The 15332-nt window shown below is 45.3% G+C and overlaps 8 protein-coding genes and 1 non-coding gene across 9 annotated transcripts; 4 read left to right on the forward strand and 5 right to left on the reverse strand.

The window, feature by feature from the left end:
* Positions 1-413: 413 nt before the first annotated feature.
* YPT1 (Rab family GTPase YPT1) lies at positions 414-1028 on the forward strand (the record flags this gene model as incomplete). The annotated part of the gene is made up of 1 exon (XM_020213818.1): positions 414-1028. The coding sequence occupies one exon, from the start codon at positions 414-416 to the stop codon at positions 1026-1028; it is 615 nt and encodes a 204-aa protein (XP_020068744.1).
* A 685-nt stretch (positions 1029-1713) lies between these two features.
* SND2 (Snd2p) lies at positions 1714-2262 on the reverse strand (the record flags this gene model as incomplete). The annotated part of the gene is made up of 1 exon (XM_020212957.1): positions 1714-2262. The coding sequence occupies one exon, from the start codon at positions 2260-2262 to the stop codon at positions 1714-1716; it is 549 nt and encodes a 182-aa protein (XP_020068745.1).
* A 203-nt stretch (positions 2263-2465) lies between these two features.
* RPC10 (DNA-directed RNA polymerase core subunit RPC10) lies at positions 2466-2907 on the forward strand. The gene has a single exon (XM_020215627.1). It carries the CDS (start codon positions 2486-2488, stop codon positions 2696-2698), a length of 213 nt encoding a protein of 70 aa, XP_020068746.1. The 5' UTR covers positions 2466-2485; the 3' UTR covers positions 2699-2907.
* A 388-nt stretch (positions 2908-3295) lies between these two features.
* FMP41 (Fmp41p) lies at positions 3296-4000 on the forward strand (the record flags this gene model as incomplete). The annotated part of the gene is made up of 1 exon (XM_020213819.1): positions 3296-4000. One exon carries the CDS (start codon positions 3296-3298, stop codon positions 3998-4000), a length of 705 nt encoding a protein of 234 aa, XP_020068747.1.
* Positions 4001-4139: 139 nt separating this feature from the next.
* On the reverse strand, positions 4140-5297 carry PSD1 (phosphatidylserine decarboxylase 1; the record flags this gene model as incomplete). The annotated part of the gene is made up of 1 exon (XM_020212082.1): positions 4140-5297. A coding segment is annotated over one exon (1158 nt), but the record flags the coding sequence as incomplete, so codon positions are not given.
* Positions 5298-6423: 1126 nt separating this feature from the next.
* Positions 6424-7643, forward strand: DCD1 (deoxycytidine monophosphate deaminase). Its single transcript, XM_020215628.1, has one exon. It carries the CDS (start codon positions 6561-6563, stop codon positions 7533-7535), a length of 975 nt encoding a protein of 324 aa, XP_020068749.1. The 5' UTR covers positions 6424-6560; the 3' UTR covers positions 7536-7643.
* Positions 7578-12936, reverse strand: APC1 (anaphase promoting complex subunit 1; the record flags this gene model as incomplete). Its single annotated transcript, XM_020216615.1, has 3 exons — positions 7578-12114; positions 12705-12796; positions 12859-12936. The coding sequence occupies 3 exons, from the start codon at positions 12934-12936 to the stop codon at positions 7578-7580; spliced, it is 4707 nt and encodes a 1568-aa protein (XP_020068750.1).
* On the reverse strand, positions 12438-12509 carry CYBJADRAFT_t136. The gene has a single exon. It is a non-coding gene; the product is annotated as a tRNA-Pro (tRNA).
* A 115-nt stretch (positions 12937-13051) lies between the features above and the next one.
* On the reverse strand, positions 13052-14842 carry CYBJADRAFT_191609 (uncharacterized protein; the record flags this gene model as incomplete). The annotated part of the gene is made up of 4 exons (XM_020217407.1): positions 14385-14842; positions 14258-14349; positions 13866-13898; positions 13052-13801 (listed from the first exon to the last, which is right to left on the reverse strand). Exons 1-4 carry the CDS (start codon positions 14389-14391, stop codon positions 13052-13054), a joined length of 882 nt encoding a protein of 293 aa, XP_020068751.1. The 5' UTR covers positions 14392-14842.
* Between the last annotated feature and the right edge of the window lie 490 nt (positions 14843-15332).

A 15332-nucleotide genomic window follows, 5' to 3' on the forward strand; every position in this document is an offset into this window, starting at 1 on the left:
GGACAACCTCTCCTAAGAAATAACGCCCAATTACTCGCTACCACACTTGAACACCTTTTCCTCCGTAACTCCACCACCGTCCTTCTCTTGTAACCCCATTGTAGAAACCCATTTCATTTCGTTTTCCTACCCAGCCTGCCCCGTTGTGTCTGATTCTGCTGTCTTTTGTCTGATTCTGCTGTCTTTTGTCTTGTCCTGCTCGCCTTCGCTGATTTCTACGCACAGGACATTTTTTGCTGGGACTTTTTTTTTCTCGCTTTGTCCGTGAAAAGGGGGAGGGGGCAATTTGTGGACTTCGTTTCTCTCTCACTTTCCCAACTTCACAGTAACCAACAGACTCATTCACAGAGACGGAGCGGCAGCTGGAAATTTATCCATTCACACACAACAGGAGAGCCGAAGATAACGACACGATGAATACCGAATACGACTACTTGTTCAAGCTCTTGTTGATCGGAGACTCCGGTGTCGGAAAGTCGTGTTTGTTGTTGAGATTTGCTGACGACACGTACACAAACGACTACGTTTCCACGATTGGTGTTGACTTCAAGATCAGAACCATTGAGCTGGATGGGAAGACCATCAAGCTGCAGATCTGGGACACTGCTGGTCAAGAGCGTTTCAGAACCATCACCTCGTCCTACTACAGAGGCGCCCACGGTATCATCATTGTGTACGACGTCACCGACCAAGAGTCCTTCAACAATGTCAAGCAGTGGCTCCAGGAGATTGACAGATACGCCACGGGCGGTGTTATGAAGCTGCTTGTGGGTAACAAGAGCGATCTCACCGATAAGAAAACGGTGGACTATAACGTTGCAAAGGAGTTTGCGGATGCCTTGGACATTCCATTCTTGGAGACGTCTGCTTTGAACTCAACCAACGTTGAGCAGGCGTTCTTCACAATGGCCAGACAGATTAAGGCAAACGTTGCCAACAACGCGGCAAACAATGCTGCTAACAACAAGAGCGCTGTTAACTTGAAGGGTCAATCCATCTCTGGCGGCTCCTCAAGTAACTGTTGTTGAAGCGAATCTGCTTATTTGCTCTTTCTCTTCCCGAAGACCAGATCCTTGGTGTGATGTATTTTGTTCTTGGTTGTTCTTACTTATATTGATTTGTTCCGTTTTGTTTTGATGTTTTTTTTTCTGTTTATAATAAAGGAATGGTTTGAAGTTTGCTTTGGATCTCTCTTCCCATGATATGAAGACAAGTGATTTGGGTGAACATAGAGATGAGAAGCGTCCCCTTCCTCCTTCTCATCAGGTGGTGGCGAAAGGGACTATTGAAGACGATTCTATTCCATTCTGCATTGTTTAGTCCATGAATGTCCCTTGATTTGGATCCATTACTATCTCTCATTGTCTCTTTCCTTCTGTCTTTCTTTCAATTTGATTTAGATTGGCTTTATATAACCTTTGGAGGTACGCTGTGGAATACCGTTCATATATGCTTTGGTAAGAGAGAACGAGGAAAAGGAAGAGAGCCAAGGGGAGATGATACGTTGATACCAGCTCTACATATCAAAGCAGGGGTGATATCCGAACGTGACCAATGGTGCGATGAACCAGGCTTATCAACCCCGTTGTTTCCGTATCAAGGTCTTTCTTTTATCTCTGTCTTTAAGCCCTCTTCTCTCTCCCTCTTCTCTAATTATTCATTATATACACATGAAATGCTCTAATAACCTTTCTTTTCACCCTAGATTACACATTATCTATATCTAACCTTTGGCTTATCACCTCTTTTCTCCATCTTGAGCTGTCTCTTGCTCTTCTCCGGCTGTTTACTGCCACTTTGACCGTCATTCTCAGTAGCACCAGACGTGCTAGCACCACCACCGCCAAGCAGCTGTCTGCCAGCATTCACCAGCCCATACAGCTTGTAACATGCAAATGCTGGAACCACAAGGTACAGCCACCAGATCTTGGTCGTGTTGAAGACGATACTAATCAAGTTGAATATGACGGTGAGGTAAATGATGTCAAAAAAGTACTCCGTCAACCCTTCTTGTTGCAGATCCTGGCCAATACGCACAATCTTCCCACTGTTATCCACCACTGGACGTCCAGTCTTCTCCAACGTGTATATGCTTAGCAGAGCAGGTATGGAAAAGATGATGAATGGCTTATAATTCTGAGGACGGCCAACAGCAAAGTTGAACACCGCAAACACACCAAGCGACACCCACGTGATCCTATGGATCTCCTTGAGGATCTTGTTGTTAGAGGCAACCTGTTTCTTAGCGGACTGACCTGCCATCGCTTACACACCGAGTCTGTTGGGACCTTTGCTCGTTGTTGTGGGTACCTTCGTTTGCGTGTGGTCGGAAAGAAAGCGTGGACAACGCCGATGGCCACTTGGTGGTGTCTGGATGTCTATCTTACGTACATTTCTCCCCGAAGATGATCACCAAAAATTTTCCTCGGAGATCACCTTCTTCTTCCTCTTCAGGCTAACTTATACACACACAACCAGGCACACCATGAGCAGAGAAGGTTTCGTCGCACCACAGAACTTGAGTTCCGCAGCTTCTGGCTTCACGTCGAACAAGAACAACACTGTGAAGTACATCTGTACGAGTTGTGCCACCAACGTGTCGCTTGGTAGAAACGATGCCATCAGATGTAGCTCTTGCGGCCACAGGGTGCTCTACAAGGCCAGAACCAGAAGAATGGTGCAATTTGAAGCCAGATGAGACGTGCTGGCACCGTCCAGACGTGGAGAGTGGGCTGCTGCTGCTGTTGGTGTCGTCCGTGTGGTTCGAGTGCGTCAGTCTCATGATTGGCATTATCCTATCGATTCATACTGATGGCCATTACGAGCGATATAGGACGTGGATCCAGAGCAGTACACGCAGCGTCGTCTAGGGACCCAGAATTCAACAGACAAGGGAGAGAAAGAAGAAGAAGAAGAAGATGATGAAGAAGAAGAAGAAGACAGGACACACAGGTCCTCTTACTAATGTACTATACAAATAAGCGTTACGCCACACCAACAGGCACGAGCAGCGTTACCAGAAGAACACACAAGCCGTAGCTTAGCAATAAAGAACACCATCGACACGAAGAGCCACTGGCGTAACACAGTGCCTATCGTAGTTGTAGAAACATGCCATCGTACCTAATCCTCATGCCTACAACGTCTGATACGCTGTGATGTGGCTTCAGCTAATCCGTTATCATCTCCGAAGGCCTCTCGAGGCCCACGTCCAGGCGGACGAAAACCACACAGGGGAGCGCACCTTGCTCTCCACCACCAACAATCAACCACTGCTTAGTAGCGAACACCGACGATGTCCTTCAACTACGCCAAATCTGCCCGTAAGATCCTCTGTATTGGGCGTAACTACGCCGCTCACATCGCTGAGCTGAACAACGTGAAACCACAGCAACCTTTTTACTTCCTCAAGCCGACGAGTTCCATCTTGCAACAGGGAGCTGGCGCTGTTTTGATTCCAAAGGGGACGGTGGTTCACCACGAAGTGGAGCTGGCGGTGATTCTGAACAAGACGCTGAAGAACTTGGACCCAGACGCATTCTCTGATAAGGACGCCATTGATGCCATTGACGGGTATGCGCTGGCAATCGACTTCACTGCCAGAAACGTCCAAGATGAGGCGAAGAAGAAGGGCCTGCCTTGGTCAATTGGCAAGGGCTTCGACACCTTCTGCCCGCTGAGCGCTTTCATTCCAAAGAGCAAGATCCCTGATCCTTACAACGTTGAGCTGTTCTTGAAGATCAACGGCGAGACAAAGCAGGACGACTTGACCAGCCTGATGATCTTCCCGATCAACAAGATCCTGAGCACCATGAGCTCGGTGATGACGCTGGAAAAGGGTGATATCATCCTCACAGGCACTCCCAAGGGTGTTGGAAAGGTTGTTCCTGGTGACCACATCGTTGCTGGGCTGAAGGTTGACGGTGTTGAGATCGAGGAGGGTAAATTGGACCTGCCAGTGGAGGAGAAGCCAGGCCCATACGTCTATAAAGAGACATGATGGCTGTCTACGCACAGTGGTATCCAAGTATCAAATAAAGTGTCGTAATATATAAATGCAAAGCCATAAAAACCAAGGTAAATCAATCAAGAAAGAAGTAATGAGGATAAAAGAGGTACTGAGCAGGAGGTTATCAATGAATTCTTCCCAAGGATTGGCCCATCTTGACCTTCTCGCCCTTTTTAATGTCGAATCTGAACTCCTTTGGAGCTTCAAACACCAGAACAACCGTTGAACCCAACATGAACCCACCAACTTCTTCTCCAGTGGTCACCGGGAACCCACCCAACACCTTGGAGGCGTTGGAATAAGTTGCCTCGTAACAGGTGTGCTTCTTCACTCTCACAAGCTCATCGTCCGAGTCGGAATAATGCGGTGATTGGTATTTGGTATTCGTCGTCAAATCCTTGTCAAAGTTGACCTTGATGCTGCCAACGTTGGTAGCACCAACAGGGGTCATGCTGAAGAACCCATGCTTCCAGTATCCCAAGAGAGACACTCTCTCGTTGAGAACAAACAAGTTTTGTAGCGTCTTCTGGAAGTATGGAGCAACGCTGTACAATTCACCGACGAAATGGCGTCTCAATTGCACGACCCAGTTCGTAGGAGAGTGGTATCTGTGATAGTCACCTGGAGCCAAGTATATCACTGCAAAGAACAACTCCTTGTCCGAGTCCTTTGTAGGCGTTGAGTTCGTCACACTGGAGGCAACCTCTGCAATTTTGGCAGAACCGGCCTTCTCCACGGTACGGTCACCTTCCTCCTTGTAGTATATCTTCTTCAAGTGCGTCACGTTCTTACCTTCACCACCGATGATATCATCCAAGGTGTATGAGATGCCGTTGATCTTTGCAAACTCCTCGTGTCTCTTGTGCACCTCTTCCTCATCAGGATGGTTGAAACAAACCTCATGGGCAGGGGCAGCGAGCTTCGACGTCGTGGCATTGCCCAAGAACGCGTCGATGGAGTACGTCATACCCTTCACCTGCTCAATTTCACCGTTATCAATGGCACCAAACTGCAAGACAAGGCCATCACTTGGGCAGACCAAGTCAGCGTCCTTGGCGATGGCCCTGGCGCCGTCCTTCAACTCTCGGTAGAAGAACTCGCTCAAGTTCTTGTAGTGGTCCAACTCTGGGTCCTTCATCTCGTCCAAGTTCACGCCAAAGCAGTAGGCGTAGAACTTGTAGCCAGGCGCACGTAGCCACACCGGCAAGTCAATGCTGTTGATTCTGCCCCAGAGTCTCGAGATGGCGTTCAACGGGAGCGTGCTGTAGCAGAAGAAAGTCCACGAGTGGCTCGGCTTCACGATGGACGTTGAAGGACCAACGAGCTCATCCTCGTCGGCCTCGTCTTCCTCGTCGCCCTTCCCCCTGGACAGGTGGTACATCCTGGCGGTCATGCCGTAGCAGATGAAGCCGATGGACACGATCACGAGGTACTTGATGAGCTGGTGATGAGCACGCGGGTCCTGGCCCGAGATCGACGACCCGTTGAGCCTCTGGTACGTCTGCGAGAACCCTCGTATCGGAGGGAGCCTGTCCCTGATCCCGTTCTTCAACTGCGACCCGTAGTAGAACGTGTTGTAGTACAGCGCATTTCTCTTTGGTCTCGGGATCTTTGGAAACGGATACGACGACATCAGCCTGGTGCCAGCCTTCATTGTTCTCGACAGACGGGCACTGTTGGACTGCTTGACGGCGTTGTTGATCGCGTGAGCAGTTTCCCTCACCTTGGGGATGGAATTGGTGCCCATGTTGGTGGCAGCTTTGGCATGTGAAAGCATCTTGTGACTCTTGTGGCCTCGGAGCGAAGACGTGATTGGACCAAAACGGAAGATGGCGGGGGATGAGTGGCACGACGGTGAGAGAAGGAGTGGAAGAGTGGGAGAGTGGAGCAGTGGGAGAGGGAGGACAGCGTCAAAAAGCAGTGGACGGGCACACACACACGGAGGGATTATCCAATGGTTTGAGCTGAGGTTGTGAAGTGGCTTTTTTCGTTTTTCGTTTTACTTTTTACGTTTTTTCGGTTTTTCGTTTTTTCCTTTTTTCGGTTTACGTTTTTTCGTTTATTTTGTGTGTGGTGTGTGTGGTGTGTGTGTGGGAGAAAAGCCCGATCGGGAAAGGAAATTCGCTGCAGTTTGATTTGTGGAGCGAAACACGACGCAAAAATGGGCGATTTCTTTCGCGACGTTTTTTTTCACTCGTTCTTTTTTCGCTAAATCCGCTTCGTTCCCGCACCGTCGTGCGTGTGTTTTCCCTCCCTCCCGTGCAATTTGTCGCACTTTTCGTTGTCGCTGCGTTTGTGTTTTTTCTCTTTCGCAAAAATGCGTTTCCAGACGAAACAGGAGAGCGCCGAAGAAACCACAAACCACAAAACGTAAACATGATTACATAAGCACGGGTGTGAGTTCCGAGGGGAACACGAGACAGCACGGAGGAGCTCCGAGGGCGTGGATGATGGGCGTGGATGATGAGCTTGCCTAGTACTTCTCTTTTGTTCGTCTGCCTGCTCTTCTCACCGGCGATGTCTCCCCTCGATACGAGTGGACGAGACAGAGATGCTCATTGGTATATCTGGAACGTTGGGGTCAGGCAAGACGGAGATCGCAAGGTATCTCACGTACCAGGGGTTCACGCTGCTCAACGTGGAGAGGGACGAGCTGAAGCCTGAAGAGTGCTCCGTCACCAAGGGTGATGAGCTGGAGCCTCAGTTGGTGTTTGAAACGCTGGACAAGCTGATCGATCACGTCACGAACAGCTGGCAGTGCCATTATGTCTTCACAGACATCGAGTCGGCCGCGGAGTTGGCGCAACTGGCAAAGAGACCGTTCTTCCTTCACGTGTCGGTGGACGCGCCGCTGAAACTGAGATGGCAGAGGTATAAAGCCAACCACCCACACATCAACCTGACAGGCTTCTCAGACCTCTCGGACGACAAGCTTTACAACAGGAACACCTTGATGACCGAGGTCATCTCCAAGGCAGATGTCAAAGTGATAAACACGTCCACAAACGTTGAACATCTGTACAGACAACTGAGCGAGTTGAACCTCTTGGAACAGTCAAGGTTGAGACCAACATGGGATGCTTATTTCATGAGATTGGCTGATTTGGCTGCGTTAAGGTCAAACTGCATGAAACGCCGTGTCGGTGCTGTCATTGCTCGTGATAAACGAGTCATCGCCACAGGCTATAACGGCACTCCTCGTCATATGACCAATTGCAACGAAGGTGGATGTCCAAGGTGTAATACAGGGAACGGTTCAGGCGCAGGACTGTCTACTTGTCTCTGTCTCCATGCTGAGGAGAATGCTCTTTTGGAAAGTGGCAGAGATAGAATTGGCTCAAATGCAACGTTGTACTGTAACACTTGTCCTTGTCTAACGTGTTCTGTCAAAATTGTACAGAGTGGCATAAAAGAGGTTGTTTATTCTCAGAGCTATAGCATGGACGACTTATCTTCAAAGGTGTTGAACGAAGGAGGTGTAATATTAAGGCAGTACAGCTCACCAAAAGATGGCATGATGATTTAGCCGAACACAAGGGGTCTTCCTGCCTGTTGTTGAAAGTATAGTTCAGTTATACAAACCCCATAGAACATTTCTGAGATCATCAATAAATTCTAACGATAGATAATGCGTATCGCTTTCCTGTAGAGCACGATCGTAATAAGAGAATACCAATTTGAGATTCCACAAATCGTCAATGTTCCTTGGGTTCTTAACCAAATTGGAAAGTTCGATCTGTCTATCAACGATGTTGACCTTCATATCACATTGATTGCGGCCAATAAGTTCACGGATATCATCCTTCTTGAACCCCTTGAACAAATCCAAGTCGTAAAAATAACTGGATGTTTTATCCTTTTGTTCAAACTTGGCATTGATTTCATCTAAGAGAACCTTAACAGAGTGTTTCATAACGTTAATACCTTGTCTCTTGTAGAGGAATAGCTGCCCACGATTTTGCAAAAACTCGTCACCGCTAACAGAAATGTTGAAATATTCAAAGCTTTCAAGCGAAATCTTTGCAATATCATTCACTGGAGGTAAAATACTTGGAGTGCGAAGCACTTGAGTAGAGCCATCTTTAAACTCCAGGCATACATCAGCTTCAACAATATCGAATGATTCAACGTCTCTTGTCACCAAACACCTTGGATCCACTGCCATGGCCCAGAAATGGCGTAAAGCTTGTAAATGCGTCTCGTTAACACCACCTTCTGTATTTGGAAAGATTGGATAGATCGAAGTGACCAATGCCGCAATGCTGAAGTTTGACAAAGTATTTATGGCGTATTGACCACCACCCAAAAAGAGAAATCCAAGAGCCATGTTAATGGCCATAAACTTCCCATATGCAATAGCCCCACTCAAATTGTTTAGCTTACCATGAACGATTCTAAGTCTTCTAAAAACGTCAAGATCACCAGTACCTGACATCACCAACGACATAGCAATGGCGAGACACCCCTGCACGTGCTGCAAAACAGGTCTTGCAAATATGGCTTCAAAGGATTCATCTCCATGCAAATCATCAATCTTTTTGGTAATATCGTCATAGAAATGGATGATTGTGTCCCTTGCTATTAAATTAGACGTGGATGCGTATTTCACACCAACAGATAAACAAACACCAGCAACGATGTAGTAGTAATCTGACTGATCGATCAAATCGACACTTGAACGTCGTTTGCTCAAAACCACAGCAGGTATTTGGGATTTAACCCAATCTTCAGTGTCTGCAATATCATTCCACATGATTAAGTTTGTAGCCAAAGCACGTAAGATAAGTAAATCAGGTCTCTCATAATCTAGAACCTGTTCAGTATCAGGAACTGCCAACTTTTTAACAATTTCTTTATCATGGCTTTTCAAATAGATGAACATTAACGCTATCAGAGCACCCCCAATAGATTTATCGTAAGCCTCAGAGCTCTGGACATCTCTTAAAGAAGTTGTAATTTCGAGTAGGTGGTCGATAACACGAGTATCTTTGAGATTTTTGAGTTCATTGGCCTTACCCAAGTTCACATACCCAAGGGCAATTCCTGCAGATAACCTATAGCTCTCATCAGAAAGTGTCTTGCCCTCAACATGAACCTTCCCATTAACTTGAGATAAAAGAATCTCAGTCATTCTTCTATGTTGCGTTTCGAGGTACAACAATCCTATACCAATTAAGCCTGCAGATTGGACAGAGCTTCCAACAATGAGATCACTAGCACCCTGCGGTAGCAGTGCATCTAAATGAACACTTAAAACCTTTGTTAACTTGGTATCCATAGTTCTCTTTAAACTGGCACTCATACCTAAAAGAAGACCAATACTTGTATATGAATGCTTCGGTCCCAAATAGTTAAAGATATTCCACTCCTCTAGCGACTTCAAATGTCCGTTCAATCCTAATCCTAAAAGGAAGCCAGCGTGTTGCGCTGTTAGGGATTTATTCCTGTTGAATGTGATCCAGCTTCCAGTGATTCCTTTTGCATCTTTTGAAACTGTCAATCCACCAGCTGCCCCATTATGAAAATATGCCCACTCCAAAGACACTTTATCTAAAGAGTCCTTGTCAGTAGTTATCGTGATATCATCCGGGTAAATGGTTGTTGCAAAGTTCATCTTCCAGAATGGAAAAATTTCTGTAGTTAGAGGACTTTTCATGGAATAGAATACAATAGATTTTCCTATTGATAGAGTCAAAAGCCTCACAGTAGCATAATGAGCAACTTCTTTCTGATATTCAAGAAGCTCTTTGTCTGATGCAGCTGTATTTTGAGTACTTGTTACTCGTTGTACCTGGGAACTTTCTAAAATCTTCGTCATTTCCCAAAATCTTCTATCGCTTTTGAAGATAGTACGTGTTATATCCAATCGATCTTGTTCAATAGGAGCTATGTGATCAGGGGATTTCCATATGGTGTTTACAATCTGGCTGGTGTCCTTTGCTTGAATATGCGAGTTAGCACTGTATTTGTGAATCCGTTTGTGCTGATGGGATCTTATAACCTCCAAATCTTTTCTATCAAGCAAGCCAAAGACGCCTGGTGATTGATCCATGGAGGCCAAATGTTCTTGACAGTAAGATGTCACCTCCTTTAAAGGAATAACGATACCAATTGGGAATGTTTCTAAAACTTCCAAGGATATTTTCAATTCACCAAGCATACGCACAATATCCAGAGGAGAAAATTCGGATGATATAAGAGCCTCGAATAGTCGTAGAACTGCATAAGTTCTAGAGGTGACTGTTGCATCAACCTCCTCATCTTCTTGTGCAAGCTGTGAAAACGTACAAAACGGAACGATCTGAGAATCAAATAAAGAAGTCAGCGAGCGTAATAAATCTGGTGGCTCATCAAGAAGAGGGGGTGATGGAAACCTGAGTGAGTTATCCAACAAAGATTCATCAACGTTGTAGGCACATTTCCACGTAGATGGCCAGGACATCCAATGAGAGAGCTGAGCAAGCAAGAACCCCAATTTATCTACTGAGTCATTCTCAAGAATGTCGAGTTTGAGATCTTCACGTATCAAATGAAGTGCAGTCACAATATTAGGAGCCATTTCATACAATGCAAACCCGTCTCCAATAGCTCTCATTTGAAGCGGCACTATCTTAGCCAAGAGAGAAGATACAAGATTCGGAGAGCTAACTGAAGTAGGTTTCACTGCAAACGGTAATATAGTAACCAAAACTGTTAGAACGAAAGCTGACCATTCATCTGAATCAATTGAACATGCGTTGAGGAATGTAAGCCAAATGTAGTTGAACGTATATGAGTTTGTGATATATTTCAAGCATGATAGACATCTCTTGACAAGAACAGACTTGGGGTTTATTGGTAGGTATGATAAACCATAACAGCAATTCGAATCTTTCAAAATCACCGTTGAGCCATTGGCATCACAAATCTCATCAACATGGAATGATGTTGTAAAAAGCGAAGTGGACAATTGTAATGCTGGGTTGCATAGTACAAAATCGTTGGACTTTGATAAAAAAATGCACATACCAGGTGTCGAAGAGCATACTCCAAAGTCAACGTACTGGCCTGAAAGGTCAATTGTTTTAACCAATCTTGGGAAAGGGTTAACAGACTTTGATACATGAAAGATGAAACATTGAAAGAATCCAGTTAGTTGGTCACGGATTATAACACTCTCTTTGTCTTCAAACACCACAGATTGGATTTTGATTTGATCTGAATCAGATTTGAACTGAAGAGTTTCCAGCTTTGACAATATTGCGTCCTTCTTCACCATGACATCAAGAGGCGTTGTAGTCGACATGGTTTCTGCTGTTTTCATGTTTGTATCATACGAGGCCATCCTATCAATAGCCATATTTTCCGCTTGGGATACATTTCTTCTTTTTTCCATCATTATACCATTGTCAAAGTTTCCTTCGCCTTGATCATTAGTAGAAGAAGAATGTGAAGATATTCTAAACGATTGCGAGGGCACACGCTTTTTGGATGCAACAGGATTGTGGGAAATGCTCTTGCTGGATCTATTGAGGAATCTTGTGTGATAGAGTGAAATTGTTTGTTCATACTTATCACGAGTGACAGCTATTGTGGAGTCAGACCTTTGGGGGAAAAGAAGTAGGCGTTCTGTCGATGCAATCAACGATGTTGATGACGAAACAATGGCACCAGGGTCACTCATCGGATCTGTAACTGCCAAGAAGCAGGAGCCTGATCCAGGACAACGATCTATCACAAAACCACCTTCAAATGGGTATGCATTTGTGATTTGATATGAGAAGCTCATCGTATGCTTCTGACCATCAGCGTAGTAAATATGAGCAGCATTCTCTAACACAACGACGAGTTTTCTATCATCAGACGACTCCACAGAGAAACTTGTGAAGAATGCGTTAATAACCACCTCATCATAATGGAAATATCTGTCAAGGAACAAGCCCTTTAGCCAGTAGACACTGTGCTCAGATATCCAGAGTATTTCATCGCTAGAACAAATGGCGATCTTTTTGGCCGCATCAAACGTCTTTTGGAGTGTACTTTTCTCCCAGTGTATTTTCCTCACTTTGAGAGGAATCTTCAACGACTCCATCAGTGCTTTTATCCCAATACGACCAAGCGCCGCGCTATAGAATGCTCGTTACACGCAATCTTTAGATGTTTGAAGTTTTCCAAAATGTAAACAAATCGTTGATGAAGTGCGCGCGCGCGCCAGCCAGTGATACGAAGAGAATCGCAGTTCCAAAAGACACACGCTCTCTCACAACTGTGGATAAGCACAGGATTTCATTGAGATGTATGAGATATGGCTCAGCCTTTCTGTTAATAGACAGTCATAAAAATAAGTCACTATTATTGTACAATATTTTCGCATAGCAGTGGTGACTTGAGGTTGATTCCATCAGATTTTGATCACGTGACAATATAAATCAGATTTATGAAAAAAATAGGGCCGAGCAGGGAATTGAACCCTGGACCACTCACACCCAAAGCGAGTATCATACCACTAGACCACGCGGCCAAATTTACAAAAATGTTAAAATCAGTGATACCCTTAAACTGTACGACCACATAACTTTCTGTCCTATAAAGTCAATTGGAATGGATCCTATATTTCTTTCGCAGTGGCGGGCTCAACGTTGAAAAGAGCCCAGAGTCCTGATTGCAGACCAAGAGGTGCACAGTTCCACTGGTTCGATGATAGCAAGACACTAACTCAACAAGAGAACCACTCTGTGAAGTCTTATTCCAAAGACAAGTACCAGTGAAGCCATCCCTTTCCAAAAGTGCACTGATGGTTACGGAACCCTAGAAAAGGAAATGTATAGAGCTGGTTAAGACTAGGACTTACAGTGCTATTAGATACTCACAATCTTTGTATTAGAGCCTGAACCAAAGAAGTAATGGAGTAAAGATTTTCGCTCCTGTAAAACAGGCCCTACCAGCATCAACGTACTAATCCCGGAACATAATGACTCAATACTTATAAAAATTGATGATTGTCTTATAAGTATACCGCATACAGCGTACTCGTTTTAGTAGTGCTATGTGATATCTGTAGTGCTATGTGATATCTGCTTTAACGGTTATTCTCCAGTCTTTGTCAACAGTCGGTAGCTGTTCCTGAACGTTGGCGTTCGAATCATTTACAAAAGCGGGATCCAACTCAAAGCTCACAACGTCGCTCTTCATGCCAAACGCCAATTCATCTGGGAAAGCTAGAAATGACATTCGATTGGATGCTAGTTGTCCTGACCCAGGAGCTAGATTACCAGGTATTAGACGAGGTTTGGTCTCTGCCTTCACAGCACCCACAGTTGTCAGATATTGGGATCCGTTCGGTTCCTGCGCTTGAAAGCTTCCAGAATCATCTCTAGATGCACCCAGGGTATTATGACTCGATTTGGTAAAAGTTCTCACAACAAAAGCAGGCGAATGGGTGTCCTTACACCTACAACGGTTAGACTCTACCGAGAAGTCATGCAACGGATGAGCAGAGCATTGTGTCCGATGGCGATCGTTGTACCTGCTTCTTTGTTTACCTCGTCCCGTCAATTCTTCTCTTTTTGCTATATCAACCTCTGTATTGGGGTCCAACACAACCACGCTGTTCCCGATGTCGCGTGTGGGATCAACTCCCAAATCTCGGTGAAACAACAACTCGTCTTCCATTGTATCGATGTGCAGTAAAGTAGAAACGATCTTTGGCACGCTTTTGATGGACAATCTGTAGATATCGGGCCTCACACTCTGAGCACTAGCAAAACCGTTCACGGTCAGCACAACAGCGTTCAGCGAGAGCAACCCAGACACCTGGGTGTGAGTACAGGCCTGAGCTCTACTGAGACATATGCACTGTGGACACGAAAAGATGCACCTGTTCAAAATGATCATCTTCGACACGCCAATGCTAGGAAGTTATTAGCAAACTTGAGCAACCTCGATAACGTCTCAGAGGGCTTTGCTCGGTGATTAGTGGCGACTCCGTATCGTCGTTTTCTTCTTTTGCGGTCTTAGCCACAGACACACAAAGCTTTGTGTTGTCGAATCCAACAAACGACGATCTGCGTGCATTAAACCCTAACCCCGCAAATGTTGTACACACTCTCATAAGTCATCATGAAGAGAGAAACCCCCTCTATTTATCCGTTATTTTAGGCCTAGAGCTAGCCAGAGCCTTTAGAACAGAGCCATTCTGATGAAATTTGCGTCCCGAAGACCCGAAAGATGGTTTCTGTGATGCATGGGCCTTGTATTTTTGATACACACCGGCTTTCGTTTCCATTGAGCCAACAGAGCCTTGACCATGGTGGGGATTGTTGCAATCAAGCGTCCTGAGTCCGACAGCGTCTCCATAGTCACTGGCAGTCACTGTTAGCGAAAGCAGTAAACATACCATGCATTGGTTTCAGCAAAGAGAGTGCTTTGCTCACTATGGGGTAAAACAGTGCTCTAGAGAATCTTAACACCGAGCGAGAATTGCAACTTAGTTGCACGTATGGGTTGTCTAACAAGTGCTTGTGATCATCTCAGATGTTTGAATGTTCAGGTTCTTCAGGACAAGGACGGCAGGAATGTGACCACATATACTTCGAACCAAAGCACCTGATGAGGAGCAAACTACGTTTGAAAACGGCATCACTATGAATTAGTTCAACCTCTCTCTCATCATCATGCATCACGAGCAATCTGTCAAAAACAAGATCTGTCGGCGATACAACTTGGACACTCTCCAAACCAGCGAGCAGAATTCAACCACACCATTGGCAATGATCAATGTGGGGAAGTACTGGATATATGTGTACAAGCTTAACTTCAATACCCCTTTATGGATACATATGTGCCCGTCAACACGACGCAGCTTATACGCTTTCGGATTTCTTCGAGCTCAAGGCATGCACTAAGTCAAGTTAGATATCTGAGATCCCAACAAAAAGTTCTAAGCCCTCATATCTTGGACGCTGTTAACAAATACGAACTTCACCAATGAGTTCACATGTTCTATGTACCGTGTAGCAACCGTTTAGAGTGGTCTTACTTCGAAATTTGGCGTGGGGAACCAAATCCTGGGTGCTGAAGCTTCTGGTGACATTTTTCACACGCATTCGCAGTTAAGAACATCGGGATCGCGGTTCTGCAAAGTGTGCGTTGTGTTACACTCGAGTACTGGTCCAAGGTGTTTAGATACAACAAAATACATGCTCGAAACGTAGAGGCTGTGTCATTCTTCAACTGAAACAACTTTCGGTATGTGTGATTCGAAGCCATGGTGTAAATTATGTTGCCTTACAAACAGACGTCCTATCACGGCCATGTCTAACCACACAATGCACAGATTCTCATA

This window comes from Cyberlindnera jadinii (genome assembly GCF_001661405.1).
Source record: "Cyberlindnera jadinii NRRL Y-1542 unplaced genomic scaffold CYBJAscaffold_14, whole genome shotgun sequence".
NCBI classification, from domain to species: Eukaryota; Fungi; Ascomycota; class Saccharomycetes; order Phaffomycetales; family Wickerhamomycetaceae; genus Williopsis; species Williopsis jadinii.